The 16,821-nt window shown below is 40.7% G+C and overlaps 1 protein-coding gene across 2 annotated transcripts in view; it reads left to right on the top strand.

The window, feature by feature from the left end:
* Positions 1-16,821, top strand: part of LOC115780121 (plexin-A2-like) — a 78,570-nt gene that overhangs the window by 16,849 nt on the left and 44,900 nt on the right. The window contains exon 4 of one of the 2 annotated variants that reach the window (XR_004019961.1): positions 13,678-13,807. Coding sequence is in view for 1 of the 2 variants with exons in the window: in XM_030729120.1 (XP_030584980.1) it covers positions 13,673-13,807 (135 nt within the window). In the remaining variant the exon portion in view is untranslated. Of the gene's footprint in view, positions 1-13,672; positions 13,808-16,821 lie in introns of both variants that reach the window. The other variant, XM_030729120.1, reaches the window with a different exon arrangement.

Genomic DNA, 16,821 nt, shown 5'->3' with positions numbered 1-16,821 from the left:
CTCTGCCTTCTCTGATAACTGCCTCTTAGTTTGGCATCATGTGAATGACATGCCATGTGATTTTGTGTGTTATCTCTATGTCTTATTATGCCATTAATGATGTCCTAACCCCTACCTTAACCCCAACGCTTACAATGCGTAGACAAGACACACAAAATGTGCTTGTGGCATGTTCTTGTTCCACAATCCGATGGGATCTTGTTGCTCTTGTACACAACTTCAGGGTGAATGAATGAAATGAAGCAAATGTGTGACTCATTCTGATTATCATATTATGCCTCCATCACTCTAAAGGACTGACAAAACCAGACACTTTAAAATTAAAGGTGTACTCCACTATTTTAGTACTTCCATTTCAGGGAAGTACTAAAATAGTGCTGATTCGCAACAGACACTCTCTGAAAAGAATAGTCAAAAATGCTGTGTCTGCATTTTTAATGGCGCAACTTAATCGCATGTTTGTTTATTTGTTACACCCTCTCAAGTCAAAATGTAAAAAACGCCAAGCTCAAGCCAAGACTACATTGCTGTGACCGCAGGATTATTCCTCCACCATGGAACCAGATATTCTGAGCTCGGATGTCTCAATCCCAAATTATGCAGCACTTTTTTTTTTTTTTTTTTAACAAGCTTGGTAGGACTGCATGGCATCATCTGATATCGAAGTGTTGGTGTTGCTCTGACAACATAATCACTGCTGCTCCAGGACCATCACAGGAGCTGACATGTCAGTCTCAGGGGGAATAGACAGAGAGAGCAAATTTGCCTTTAAGGCTTTCTGCCAGAAAAGCTTTTTAAGACACAGGTAACTTTGTGAAAGAGTTTAAGTTAACACATAAACTCATGAACAAGTTTTTTCAGTCTTTATTTTGATAAGACAGTGGAAAGAAGACAGGAAAGTTGGGAGATAGACATGCAGTTAAAGGTCTTGGGACAGGCCTCTCCATTAGACTTACTGCTTGTGGGTTGCCTGCTCAACACAGTGAGCTAAACCAACACACTGTAAACCATAATCTTTAAACATAAACAAGCAGTTTTAGTGTCTAAACCCATCCAAACACTGCTCGACAGTTAGTTAATGATTGTTTAAGACTCCACAAAGTCTAAAAATAATAATTCCACATTTACCTCTGGTTCCACATTGGACATAAACCCCAGTCTTATGGGTGGAAGTCCTCGACATCTTTATGTGGACTGTGCCCTGCACTTTTTCTTCTGCGGGATGAGCTAAACTTGAGTATTTATGTCTGATTTGCAAAGCTGTGATGTCACAAACACATGATCGCTACAACATTATGACAAATACCTTTTATGTAAAATTTTTGCCCCTTAAATCCTTTGCCTTGGGTAAATGGTTTGGGCTGATATACTGCATTCAACACCAAGTTTATCAATATCTGAGAGATAAACACCACTGAAATACATCACTTATGGCTGCTTTTGAGTCTCATCCACACTGAAGTAATAATGATCCTTAATCCATTAACAGAAATTCATGCAATGATCTGTTCAATTAATGCTCCAATTAGCATAACCGTTATGTTAAGTATATCATGGTTATTATGGGAGGAGGCCATTATGCAGCTGAACAAAGGTACAGCAGGACCACATTTTGTGCTTCAGCCCTTAGACAGCAGCTCTTAGTTGAGAACAAATTGATGTAAATCTCCATCCATGACTACTTGAGCCAAAACTGAAGCGCACGTCTGTTCCTTCAGTTCCTTTGTGTTAAAGTAACAGGACATTATGCAGCTGTAGTGGCTCTTGTTTAACAGTGCCCTGGTGGATTTTGGTTTGAATAGCTTTTAGCATTACAAATTACTTGGAGGACCACTTCACTGATTTAGAAAATTATTTTGCGCTGCCTAACAAGAACTTTTACATGTTTCTAAACATAATTAAACGCACCAGAGTGTTGTATGCATGCTGCCAGTTCATGTTGCTCCCTAAAACCTCATTGTGATGATAGAAAATATAAGTGTGTTTTTTTTTTTGTATATTTGAATTATCTAAATGATGTGTGTGTTCTCTGTTTCATAACTTAAAATAAGTTTTCCAGTTCTTTTAAATTCTGGGATTCAGCCTCATGGTTATAGTTCCTTGTGTCAGGGTCTTAAAATCAAATGTTAGTTTTCTTTTACAGATAAGCTTGGTGATATTAAATCAACATTAAGCTGACTAGTACTTCCTGTGCAAATCTAATGTAGATTATTACCCAGCACACTGATAGGTGGAGGGAGGTTATGTTTTTGGTTGCATTGGTCTGTCCGTCTGTTTGTCTGTTAGCAGGATTACTCAGAAAATTATCAACAGAATTTGATGGTGGTACAATCTGGATCTAGGATTTTGTAAAAGGAGTCTTTATCATTCTTCACATTGACATGTTCCTTGATAACAGTGAATGCAGGCTCTGTAATTTTTTTTTTTTTTGAGTCATTCAACAAATAGTCTGCTCCCTTATATAACAGCAAATCTGCTTCAGAAAATAGCCTGCAACAAATGCTCTTTTTACATTTGTTCGAGTAACACTGGCTTAACGATGGCGCCTCGCTATTTTAAGAGGAGCCTTTTAAAGATTAAGTTTTTTAGGAACAAGGTCAAACCCCCACAGACAAACAGGAATTTCAAATGCTTTCAGAGTCTGACTAGGCCATTATTGGTTTTGATCTTTTCTTTGGAATCATTACAAATCATTATGTTTCTAGTGCAGTCCACATAATCACAGAATCCCTGAGCAACCTTGGTACCAGTTGCCATGCCAAAAATAAAATGCAGAACATGAGCTAACTAGCACCCCAGTTTGCCCCTCTCACACATATCTGCCATTTGTGTTAGCGCTGGAAAGCCTGACAAGCACTGGCAGAAAAACGACATACACGAGAGAGACTTATTTTTCTACACTGACGTTAAACACAACACATGGGCCAGCCAGTAACTGTGCTACATAATTAGATCTTAACAAGATATTCATGGCTGAAGAACAGAGAGCCTCTGGTTGTAGAGTTCCTAGTTATGCTACCACACAGGTACCAACAAAGAAACCTCCTCTGAAAGGTCCATGAGTGGGCTTCTAGTGACTGTTCAAAAGGGGATAACAGGGCACATTTTCAGACAGCCTTGAAGCTGTTACATGTGTTTGTATATTAGAAAACTGGCAAAGCCATTAAATGAAGCATGTCAATAATTAGTGGCAAAATGCTCCCAAATTTCTTGTTTCATCTAATCAGCAGTCCAGACCCCAGAATATAATCTGTTTATTTAATAAAAAAAAAAAAATCCTCAACTCTTCATATCTGAAATAGACTCAATAATAAACTGACTGTTAAAATAGTAGTTCTACTAATCATTCAGTAATTATTTTAACTTTAAACTACAGCAATGGACAAGCATGTCATGCAGCCCCTGTAAATCCAAGTATACTAAACCCTTCATGGTCTACTGCATATGTAACTACTCATCAAGGAAAGCCTGAAAGAAACTCAGCTGAACTGGTCCTTGATGAGGCAGGCAGGCAAGCAGGCAAGTAAAGAAAAGCAATCAAATAAAATGCTCACTAAATATGTTGCTGAATTGATTCACAGAAATCACGCAAGTATGAACTACTCAATTCTTCAAGATTGATGTGTTTGTCTAGTCCCATAGACCACAGGATGACCCCCTTTCTGTGGAATTCATGAAGTTGATTTAGCTCATTGTCCGTCATGTTTTGTATTGTAGTAAGTTATTATAATCAACTTCCTATAAGGCTCATTCTTTGATCTAACTGAATTGACTTGTTGGGACTGCGGGCTCTGCTTCCTGCACAGTCGTAGAGCATGCAGCTGACTGAGGAAATGTGTGAGAGGACTGTTGTGACATTAGCCTGGGGGCCTCAGTCTTATGAGGAGCAATCTGTCTGACACACAACACACACACACACACACACACACACACACACACAGGCCCAGACTGGGGGCGCAGATAGCATCACTGCAGCTCTTTCATTTGATGAGCCATCGGGGAAAAAGACAAGATAGGCTGACAGTGGAAGAGAGAGAGAGAAAGAGAAAACAGTCAGGCAGTGTGAGGCAAAGAAAAAAGGATGACCAGTGGGGGGAAAAAGAGAAGCAACAGGAAGAAAGACAGTGATATTAAGTGGAAAAAAGAAACAACAACAGATTCAGTAGGAAAGGGAAGTAAGTTAAAAAAAAAAAACACATACACAAAACCAAAAAATCACTGAGGATAAAATTGTCTTTGTGTGTGTTCAGGGAGTAAGCATTAGTCTGGTGAGCAGGAGAAATCCTTCATTACTTCTGTTAAGTGCAGAGTGTTTAAAGGCCAGAGTTTGCACTGACAGAACATGCAGGCACGATTCAGATTCCCAGGAGCCTTAGAGGAGCACAGGGTCACCTCTCCAATCCTATTCCATCACCCCCAAATGGACAGTCTCAGTGGAAATGGGGCATGACAATAAATACCATGAGCAGATCACTCCAGCAGCAGGGCCACAGCAAAGGTCAAGCCTGCCACAGAAAGGGTGTAACCAGGGTGAAAGGTCACAAGGATAACAGTCTTAGCACGGGGGCTCCGTGCAGCATATGGATGCGCTCATCAGTGTGTCTCGATTAGGCTGCTCCTGTTCCACCTATAACAGGACATTTCAATCATCATCTGCCACAGCTTTGTAGCCATAGGTGGTTGATTTTAGTGAAGTAACATGACCCTGTGGGTGACTCTAGGCTGAATACGAAAGGGGCTTTTACACTTGATGTATGCTAATGAGGTGAATCCGGGTAAAAGTCATTATCTCATCCAGATCCTTATTAAAATGTATTCCGGTCTCAAGGCATGAGGTATAGATACAGGAGATGCAGCTTTCAGTGGCATAAATTCCATTTGTTGCCAGTGTGCTAAATAGTAAGAACCAGTGTAGACACGCTTATCATTTCAGTCTGTACTTTCACATCAAGGTTCTAACAAATTATATTGCAACAATGATGCACATTTATCTGAAATCAGTGGTGTGGTTCTGCTCATGTGATGCTCTGGAACAAATCTGAACAGCTTCACAAAGACGGTCCCTGAGCTTTTGGAAACAAAGAATCTCTTTGGTCCACACACACACACTGATTTCACATCTGTTTAAACAAACGCTGAAAGAAACATTGAAAACTATTTAAAACACTTACAAGCCTTGGGAGGGGGGTTCAGGATGGCGGGGTGAGGGCACTCAATCCTTAATTATGTTTCACACCTTCTCTATGTTGAAGCCATAGAGATCTCTCACACCTCCCAGTATATCTTTGTTAAACAATTCTAGGTGATAGCAGGCCTGTGTCACTGCTATTTTGTTGTACTTTGATTGTCTGTGCGGCATGTTGTCAAACGTATGCCTATATGTTAAATTTTGTGATGAATGCCACAGACACAAAGAAAATTTCTGAAAGGATAAATAAAACTAACATTACTTCCTTGTTTAAAGCTTAATGCTGAACTGCATACAGTTGCTTACGGACCTGTGTACAGATCAGAAAAATCAGGAAAAAAAAATGACTGGACTACATTTAAGTGGGATAAGTAAGTGTTGGAGTAAAGAGGATACAATGCTCAGTGTTAAACCTAATAAAAGGAGTTAACAACAGACGCTCTGTTTATTGCTTTTTATAATTCTTCATCAGGTCTTATCTCTTCATTGCACCAGCACAACACCAGATGGCTATAATATGTGTGAGTCAGCCTGAGTCAGTAACCATGTAAATTCTGTCCTCTACTTTGTGATATACAACAACAGGACATTTTTATAAGATATAAGCAATCTCTATTAGCATCTATATTTAGTAGAAGAAAGCACAAAGTTCAAATCTCTTTAGCTTGTGTAGTACAGACTATGATAATTAATCAAAAGGTACATTTTATATACTGTACAGTCACGTGAAAAAGAAAGGTTTCATAGAACAGTATGTAGGATGCAATTAAATACACCCATATGGAATAAGGGGGAAGGTAGCAGCCAGGTGCTGCTAATCAAAATCACTTGATTAATTGATCATCAGCAAGTGCGACCACCTCTGTAAAACCAAAGACAGTTTGTCAGTTTGCTGGTCTGCAGCATTTAAATGGGTGTTAACACAATGCCAAAGTCTTCCTGGGAGCAGACTTCCCAGTACCATAACGTGAGACAATGCAATGCTCAGAAAAAGCCCAAGAGCTACATCTCAGACTCCACAGGCCACAGTTACCATGCTAATTGTTAAAGATCATGTCAGTATGATTAAAAAAGAACATGGTAGCATGGCTTATGTTTGCAAAGTTGTCTCTGAACAAACCATCATACAAGCTGTCGAGCACAGTGGTGGAGGGATGATGATTTGGGCTTGTAATGTGAGGCCATCTTTCCAGTAGCTAAAGCTTGGCCAGAACTGGATCATGCAATCGGCAATAATCTCAACCACACCAGCAAATCTACAACAGAATGGCTGAAGAAGAAAATAATCAAGATGCTGCAATGAGCCAGTCGAAGTCCACACCTTAACTTGATTGAAGTACTTTTGTGGGACCTCAGGAGAGCTGTGCATATACAAGTGCCTGTAAACCTCAATGAATTGAGTCAGTGGAGTGGGACAATATTCCTCTACAACAACACAGAAAACAGTTAATTCAACTTATTCCTGCTGAAGGTGGACTGCATAGAGTTCTGTGAAAACTTTGTTTATAATTACTTCAAAATTACTTAGTCAAAAATGTAAGACAACACACAACCTCTCCCTTGTTTTTTGATTATATTCCTCTTTTTGTACAAAAGGCAGCAGGACAGTAAACTTTTGCCTCTTTGCTACTATAGTCCAACAAGTAACTAAGCAGCAAACACACTGCAGAATGACATTATACCATTGCTTACCCCGTGGCAGCCTCAAACACATAACAAATGATGAGTGGAATTGATTTTCTGCGGAAATGTTTCTGCTGAGCACATTAATGCTCAGAAGGACTGTGCCATGGGACTAAGCCATACAGAGTGGAACTTTGTGCTCTTCTGACAAACTGAGCGAATTAAAAAGATTGTGCAACTCAGTACCAAAATCTTCCAAGTTTCTTGTAAAATTTATCCTGTGTAGTGCTTTTCTATGTTCATGGACAAATCAATGATGTCATAGCTGCCACTGAGAAAGTGGAGTAACATTTTATGATTAACTCATTCATGTGTGCCAGAGGACTTCACCTTAGGTAGACAAGGCTGACAAGCATCACAAATTAGATCCCTGCAGCTGCCTCAGCCCTATTCTTGAGCAAGCCAGTGATGCCTTTACTATTCAATCACTGTAAGAAAACTACCTCAGTGCTGGCAAATATAATTTGAAGGATGCGTTTACGAGCGCAGCGTAGAACGAAATAAAAACATACCAGCACATTACCTCAGTGGCTGCAGCTACTCAGACTCAGTATTTCCCTAGAAATGGTTGAAAATGTTAAGCTCATGGCAAATAAAGCCTTAGTCAAATACTCTCATGTGCAAACAGTGGATTCATTATAGCTTATTGAGACAGTTGACCGGTTGGAGAAATTCTCCAGTGCATGGATAAATGACTTGAACTTTTCAAAGTCACGGTTTGTAAGGGGGCCGAGAAAGGAAGATGTGGTGATTGAACTCATAAGAATGGGGAGGAGAGCAGGAAAAATAGGTTTGTTTGAGGCTAAACCGAAAGGATCTTCATCTTGCATTAAGAGTGCTGGACCTTAGGGTAAAAATCTTTCAAGCGGATTGCAATTCGATGTCTCAGTACAGCTAAAATAGTATTAAGAGAAGCAATTTGGTGATAACAGAGAAAAGTGTCTATCCTTCTGCTTTTCCTTTCTGGCTTTTATTCAGCAGCCATGTCTCTCTCCAACTCTTTGTCCTCTCTTCATTTATATCTTTTGTTTCTCTTGCTCGGTCACACAAATGGAAACAGAGGACTATGACTGCATTGCGGTCAGGAAAATGAAGACCATACGGGTGCAATGAATTGTTCCACTGTCCCCCTCCCACCGCTTTTGTTGATGGGCCATGGGAACCTGACAAACAATGGGAATGATTGGAGGCTGCACGGAGGAGGACAGGAAACAGCGAACAGGAAACCATGTCCTCAAGGAGACAGAAAAGAAGTGAACATGCACAGACTGAGAGGAGACTGTGGTCAAGTTGCAGAAATTGTGGAATGAAAACCTGGAAATTTGCCATGCAGCTGAAGGTTAAAGCGAACTGAAAATTTGGCTGCTGGAACTGGAAGGCTTTTAACAATAAATCTCAAAAACACACATGCATTAACACACACACACACATACACTTGAATGTCATGACCTCTCTTCCGACCCAGTTGGCAATCACGTTTAGGTACGCACTTGCCAACATACAGCGTATCTAGTGGCTGTGATCAATACGCTCCTCTGTGGTTAGCATAATGGCTGAATGATTAGTCGTGTCCTGTAATACACATCTCCACCTCAGTCACTCTTTGTGTTCATTAGCTGCTGCAGCTCGTCTCTTTAGCATTCACAGAGCCATGATGGATATACGGGCTAATCAATGCACGCTCTCCTTGGCTGTCATCTGCAATTGGACCATATGCCAGCCACTCAACCTTAAAGGTGGACAGTTGTCTGGCCCTTATGTCACTGCGTGCCCTGTGTCACAATACGGAGTCTGCCTCGGAGCATCCACTCTGAGTGCTGTGCCAAAAATTTGTCTTGTTTACAGTCGGAAATCATATACTTCAGATCTAGTCTTGCATGCATATTCATCCTGCTCCTTTTTTTGCAGACTAATGGAAGACTGTGGTTTCCCTCCAAACATTATTCTTGATTACTTTAAATGGTTTTACATGAAAAATGATACATTACACGAAATGTTTGCACAGAGGAGGGTGAAATATTGATTTCTGTTGCATAAATACTGGATAACAGTTTGTTAAAGAACAGCCATACCAGGCTTGTCATGTCTAGGCCAGAGTGCTTCAGACAACTGGTCTTCAGGGACAAACCTTGTCAGAGTGGCAGATTGGGAATGATTTGCTGAACAGACTGCTCCTTGCCTCCTGGGTCATCATCCATATGTTTAGGTTAACTGGGCGCAGCTTGGCTCGCCATATATGGGCAAACTTTCTTTCTCAAGTTTAGCTGGCCAGTACATAAACATAGAAATCATCTGCTTTACAAGGTTTCTCCATTTGCACGAGAAAACAGGTCGTTATGGACATTTATGTGTGTACTTCCTCTGCTTTAATATCACTGCCTGAAATCAATCCCATATGTAAATACACACAGGAGAGACTTTTGACTGAGTGTATTACTCATACGAGGTCTGGCAGCTTTACAGCGGAGCCAAACAGGCTCAAACCAAGCGACATCTCAGAAGTCGTTTTTTGTTTTCTTTGGCTCTCACAGGATAAGAGTGCAGCTTAGCGTTTGAGATGCAAAGCCACGAGAAAGGGAGGCTGTTTTCGTTAAGAGCCCATGGGCTCAGGTTTCATATCTGTTTGTAGAGGCCAAACTAAGCTGGGTTGTTTATAACCATCACAGGTTCTGCAAGGGAAATTCAGCAGCAGGAAGGATATTGCTGTTATTGGCTTAAATATTATTCATGGGTTAAATATATATCCTTGTCAGCTGTGAGAGACTGGGAAGAGAGAATGAAATGGGAGGCACATTGAGGTCATACTGTATGAACATGTGGTATCAATGGCAAAACAGTACAGTTCTTCTGTTACACGACACGGGCCACACAGGAAGTTCAACAAAAGGAGGTTTCCTAAGTTTTTTAGGAAAATATGCAGTCTTTTATATTGACTTTAAAGCAATGCCCTAACTACTTTACCACAACCCCATTTACACATGCAATGCATCCATGGTGGATCAAAATCTACTATTAAACACAAAAAGGAACGAAGCACAAGCAAAAAGCATTTGAAGTGCACTGAAATCTAGCTCAATGCTGAAGTGTAACTGTACAGCCACGCTGTAGGAATACCTGTTCACGGGGTTTGTCCCCTGAGGTGGATGCAACAGAAGTACAAATGAAGCCAGCCTGTTGTTCACTCTTTCCCATTAAAGGCTAAAAATATCTGTATACAACATATACGGACTTAAAGAAAGTGCCTTAAGGTTTTGTAGCCTGTAACTGTCTAAGTCAGTCAGATGAGTGAATGACGCCAGACCGGTTGTTGAATTGCGAAGGCAACGTTATCCTTCTGAGTCCCAAAGGACAGTGGTTAAATGAGAGTGTATAAAAAGTTGTGTGAATTTTATGTGGCCTGTACTGAAAACAATTGTTAATGGTCCCTAATAATGCCCCAAAGTATTGTTTTATTATGCATCTGTGTTCCACAATCCAACAGATTGCATATTGATCAAACAAGTAATCATACACACAATTTAAAACTACGAGTTTATTGAGAGCAGGCAACACATGAAAATAAGTGTGTAATTTATTTTGTTTGCACGTCTGTGTGTAGGTATGTGTGTAAATTTGTGTGTAACCTCCAACAAGCAGGCTCATTATAAAACCAATTAAACCCGCCTTACTCTCATTATGAAGCTGTAGGGCTTAAGGAGAGATTGAGGACCTGTTGTACTCCCAGAGGGCTTCTGCCTGGTCAGCCCTGCTTTAGATGATAAAACCACTTTTAAATCCACTGAAATCAAACACCACAAACCGGTCATGATGGGTCAGTATTTTTTTTTCGAGTTCATCCCCGTATCCCTGTCCCTCGGTCAACCTCATTATACACGGCTGAGTATCTGACCTCTAAATGGTTGTTTTGGGCTTTCTTAAAACATTGTTTCACCACAGAAATGCTCACATTCTCTGGTTTCTGTTTGTGCTGCTATTTATGAAAAGAAGAGTGTGGAAAAAATAATGTAAACTGGCTCCATTACTGTGTGGGATTTTGATACGGGAGAGGAGGAAAAAGGATAAGGAGGAGGAGGAGGAGGAGGAATGGGAGCTAGAGCAGACAAGGAAAGAGAGCAAAAACAAGCAATGAGCAAGAGAGAGAGAGAGGGAGAAAGAAGCTTAGTTCTGAGCTAAATCTGTCTTTGAAATAACTATTTAAGGGATAAGATTGTGCATGGTGTTGAGTTAATAACAATCTGACAGGTGAGAGACAGTCTCTGTCCTCCTATGATCTGGATTTAAGAGACCATCCTGTGTCGCTATTGTAATTGCTACTTTGGTGTTAACATAGAAGACTCTGCCTTATCTGTGCTTCACCCCCACCACCAGCCACATAAACCAACAAACACGTGCACCCATTTAGCACAGATTTTTTTTTTCCCCTCCCTTTTTCATTCTTGGATGGCAGAGCTGACGGTTGGAGAGGCACAGCTGCCTGGAAGGTGGAGGCATGATTGATTGATGAAGTTTTGGTGCCCAGGGGATCCAATCATGTAATCAGTATGTATTGATTGACTGTCCCAATTGAGAGACTGCTGAGGCTCTGCCACCACGTGGGCAAGCTAAACTTGGCACACATTCAAAATCTTCTGCAGTCAGATTTGATTTGGGTGGCGAGGTCGCCCAAGTCCACGTGTTGGGATTCATGCAGGGAAGTCTGTCATAATCACACCGCAGACGTCCCAAAAACGCTCCCACAATTCTCTGCTCCAATTCTTCATTATCTTGTATTTATTTTAATTATTATGATTGAGAAATTAATTCAGCTTTACTGTAATTGCATCACATGGGTAATGATCCAATCTCCCTGGAATTTAAATAGGGCTTCCACCTGGGTTTGCATAGCTAATGAGAATTTTTTTTCTTCCAGACTCCCTCGTTTCCACATTCACACTTCTGACGCTTGTCAAGTTATCATTACTTTAGTGATGCAATGCACATCATTCCTGCACCAACAGTAAAAAAAGAAAAAAAGAAAAAAGATGGGCTTTTTGAGTGCAAATAAAGGTATTTTTGTGAAATAGAAAATTGAAAGACTGCTTTAAGGAAAAAGACAAACAAGAAGGTTTTTGTCTTTGTGGCAAAATGATAAAAAACAACGAACACATTCAGTGTGTGCTGAGTATAACAAACGTGTAGTTATATTGAGAATAATAAGGATTTTTTTCAGCTAAAAGCTTTTCTTAAGACAGACAACTTCCACATCAGTGAGCCACTTCTTCCAAAGACAGACCTGCTTGTTTGTTTGCTTTACTGAAACAGCGCACCTTGTTTGTTGGCAGAGGTGGGAGAGGAGAGGAGAATCGAAACGGCGTCACCAGTGGGCATCTGTTTTCTATGCCTGCGTTTAATGAGCCCCAAAAGATTTCTGTCTGAAAGTCACTCCAAAGTCAAATTAAGGCTGAGCTTGCTAAACACGTTTGAAAACTCAAATGCATCACTGCTTTAACCTCAGGGGTGAATGCGGGTCAGAGGCGCAACGGCCAGTCAGACTACCGAATGAGTAGCAGCTAATCTATCTTTCCTTTTTCTTCCCCTCAGTCTCACCACCGGCTGTAAATGTACCTTTTCTCAGTGGCACTGGGTGAATACACTAGCAGAACTATTGCAAAGAGCTACAAGTCAAGAATGTAAATGAAGGAGAATGAAATAAATGTAAAGCATCCACAGACTCTCCTTTTCAAATACCCACACCTAATTTATTGTGTAAGCTTTCAAACATGCATTGGGAAATCAGAGGAAACTGTTGAGGGAAAAACAAACTGTGACTAAGCTGTGAGACAGACATTTTTGAAATTTGCTTTCTCGCTGTCTGAGAGCTAGAAAAGAAGATCAACATCAATTTCATCTTGGCAAAATCCACAGCTGTGATGTTTGGAGCCAAACGTTAGCTTATTATAAAGCCCGCAAGGACAGGCACTATTAGCCAAGCAACGTGAAAGGTGCTTGAAGCGAGTGACGTCATACACACACATGTTTATGGGTGTAGAGTATAACATATAGAATTATAAAATCAAAAGTTATGCACTGAAGCTATTTGCTGATCTGTATCTTACCAAGATGACTCACTGCAGTCTTTCAGGTTAAGCTGATGTGTTTGAACACTGTTAAACTCTGAAGAAAAAAAAAACTTTCTGCCTGCTTAATAACTACATACAGCACTTTAATATAACAACTGATGAACTGTTGGAATGTCTGTTCTTTATTTCTCCTCTTACAAGGCATCTCTGTACTGAATTAACAGATCAAACTGTTTTTGATCTCCTCACTCACTGTACCTCCTACTTAAACCTTTCATTTCAAGTAGTGCTTTTTCATTTACAAATTAACAAGCTGTTTTGTGTGTCCTCTCACATTACGAGCTTCTTGAATAATGAGCTGATGTTCTAATGGATTGCTGTAAGGGAGGAGCATTTATTTACAACTGATTAGCCATTAACAAAGAAGAAAATGTTACTAGCTTGTACAGTTTGTATGGATCTTCATTATAGTTGTGTACTCAGGAGAAATGCATTGATGGTTATTGCGTCACGCTTTATTGAAGTTGTTGGAGGCAAGAATACTAAACTTTGTACATGATCATAAAACTGAAATCAAAGCAACTTTCTTGTTTCTTATAAAGTTGACTTTTAATGTTCCTTAAACAAAACATAGAAAGCATACGAAAATCACACGTAGTAGATGAGAGCCATAACTCTACAAATGCACAGTAACCATTCAGTCGCTGTCTCTTCGTCTCTGTGTTTGTCTGTGCCTCTGCAGATCAGGGTGGACAGCCCTCTGGAAAGAGGAGTGCTGTATGAGACAGTGACTGTGATGAAGGATAGCAGCCCCATCCTCCGGGATATGGCCTTCTCCTTGGACAGGAACTCTCTCTATGTCATGTCTGACAATCAGGTGAGGAAACGCCCCCATATTGGTGCTGCTGTCAAAAGTAACATTGGGAAAGCAGGACGATGCAGCGACAGATGGGGCTGTCCTTCAGCTGGAAGCCCACAGGTTCAAGCCCCTATGACAGCGAGTGTTCGGAATGCTGACATGTCCTTGAGTTAAAAACACCACATGTGCAGTATGAAATTTAGAGTTTTAGTTGACCTGGAGTGTACAGTATGGATGTGTTTTTGGTTAGTGGAAACAGTTTTGAACAAACATTAATAATAATGACTGCATTTATACTGAGGGCCAAAACAAATAAGCGATTCTTATTTTATTATCAGGATGTGGCAAAAAGAAACGCCCTGCACACTTCTGTTAGCATTGGCATTGCTGCACGCAGCTTTGGAATCAGCAGTGAAACTGTTTCAAATCAAAAAACATGAAACTATGCTAAATTATAAATTAATACTGTTTATTTGGAATCGAAGCAGAGGATTATGACTTATCCTTTAAACAATAATTCTCTTACATTCATGAACTGTACGTCTGCAGAAGGGATTGTTAAATATGCAGACTTTGTGTAAGAGGATGGACCACTGCTCCAATTACTTATCCATGCGAATCGACTTACAGCGCATGCATCTTTTGTACGCAACACACACACACACACACACGCCATACAAAGCTTTTTTTTTTTTTTTTTTTTTTTCTGTGTGGCTGTGTTCCCCCTCATCTGCTCCTCGCTTGGCCCGGCATCACAGAGGCGAGCAGTTGTTGTCGTTGTTGGACGATATTCTCTGCACTCATTGGAGATAAGAGTGAACAGTGGTAATCACTTTCAACTCCCATCAAGTGATTATTTTGGCGCGCTGGCATGCCACTGTGAAATGGGATTAGGTTTCTGTGCAGCCAAAAAAAAAAAAAAAGTCTCTACCACTGCTCTCAGTTGTCTTCTGACTGCTGGAATTTATTGAGCCAGAGTCACAGGACAGAGAAGGCAAAGGGCAGTTGGACAACTGCAGTTGTGTCAGTTATATCAGAGTGGCTCCAACTCTTTTCTGAGAGCTTGAAACACAGCCCGAAAATCTATAAAAGCATCAAGTTTAAGACAACACGTAATGTCATTTGAGGAAGAATCGAGACAGTCTTGTGTTGGGTGCTGTCTTCTAAAACAAATCAAGGCAGCTCTTCCTTCTGTGTGATAGACTGGAAGAGACAGGGCATAACTTATTGATGAGCTCTGGTCGTTCAAGGAGAGACACATGCTTCCTTCAAGGAGATAGCCAGCTATTCTCTTCACTCCGCCTTCAGTGACGCACAGTAACAGAGCAATAACCAAACCCAGCTTGGCCTGGCATTTTCTTTCAATATTAGAACAGCTTTGGCTTTGTAGGCTTCAGGAGCTTGAAACAGAGTAAAGCCTTCCGCTCTCTGTCTTCTTCTCCATCTTTGCTCAGCTTTCCCTTTAGACTTCCCCGCAGCTCGGGTAAGGAATCCCCCAGGGAGAGGGCTTCACTCACAGATTTCCCACATTTCCAGTAGATCCCAGAGATGAGAGATTTTCAGATTCCTGGGAGCTAAACAATACAGAAATGATGTGGAATGAGGAGTGAGGCACAGACAGATTTGGCTGAGATCAGCCGACCCTTGTGGAATAACAATGAGCCTCTCTGTCTCCTGCCGGGTGAAACATGCAGGGTTAGCATGATGATGAAGAATGAGGATAGTGTGTATGTGTGTAGATATGTGTGTTTTTGTGTATATCTGTGTCCTCACCAAAACACCATGTGGGAGCCATTATTGATATGGAGAAAAAAAAAAAATCTTCACAGCAGTTAATCTTTTTTCTCACAGTGTGCCTTTAGTTTGATCATTTCTAAGAATAGAAATGCTCAAAATCCAAACACACAAAAACCTCACTGAATGTAGCTCTTCAGTCTGTGAAGTGATGGCTAAGGCTTTAAACCTAAGAGAAGAAGGTTTGGTGGGGGGGTGGAGTGTTGCCGCAGGGTTTTTCCAGAGAAATCTCTCAAAGTGCCACTGAAATATAAAATCATCGCTTAAACTCCAACCCAACCACTTCTTTGTTTACCTGTGCCTGTCTATTAACCCTCACCTGTATGTGAGAGTACAGTGGACCAGTGCCCCCCCCCCCTTTTTTTTAAAAAATCTGACCTACCCCCACAACTCAGATGTGCTTCAGCACCCCTTTACTGACACATTTATCATGGTCCAAATGTGTTCATTTGAATTGTTTCTAAATTGCATGGATATTGATTACCAGTCACAGCAGTGAGGCTGGTATTGTTATCACCTGAAAGGCTTCCTGTGTGTCATCATGGCAAAAAGTGGTCCAGGAGATCTCACTTGCAGTGTGAAGTACCACAAAGGGTGCTTTAAGTACTCTGGCAAGCGCATATATGTCTCTCTGTCTGTGGACAGATTTTATCAACAACATAGTAACTCAATTGTGCAAAATATAACAGTCATGAAACTCTAGAGGTTAGTAGGTGGGATTAAATGAAGGTCGAGTGTGAGGGCAAGTATAATTCTAAATATGAATGACTAAGTAAAAGGTGCCAGAATTAGGGGACAGAGTCTGCTGCATCTTTGCATTTTTGATGGTCAGTCTATCTCCTGTGCAGCAGTCACTAAAGGACAAACAGCAGCGCCAATACCACCAGCTGGCTCTGAAACATGCAGAAACCACTAAAACATGTAGACGTTTGATGGTATATTTTATAAATTTTGCATTCATACTATTAGGGCTGCAACGATTCATCGATTAACTCGATTAAATCGATTCTAAAAATTTATCGACACAAATTTACTGTGTCGATGCTTCGTTTAAACTCTGCAGCGCTCAGCTGTCTCGGTGTAAGCGGCGCTCCTCACTAGCATTAGCAGCATTAGTGCTGACGTTTTTTTGTGGGTTTATTGGGGGCTGGCAAACCAACATAGAACTGCATTACCGCCACCTACTGGACTGGAGTGTGAATCACTCACGTATACACAAGCACACATTCTAAAAAGCT

Source organism: Archocentrus centrarchus, chromosome 5 (genome assembly GCF_007364275.1).
Source record: "Archocentrus centrarchus isolate MPI-CPG fArcCen1 chromosome 5, fArcCen1, whole genome shotgun sequence".
In the NCBI taxonomy this organism is placed as follows: Eukaryota; Metazoa; Chordata; class Actinopteri; order Cichliformes; family Cichlidae; genus Archocentrus; species Archocentrus centrarchus.
Note: the sequence above shows the minus strand (reverse complement) of the source record. Positions and strands in the feature narration are given on the sequence as shown.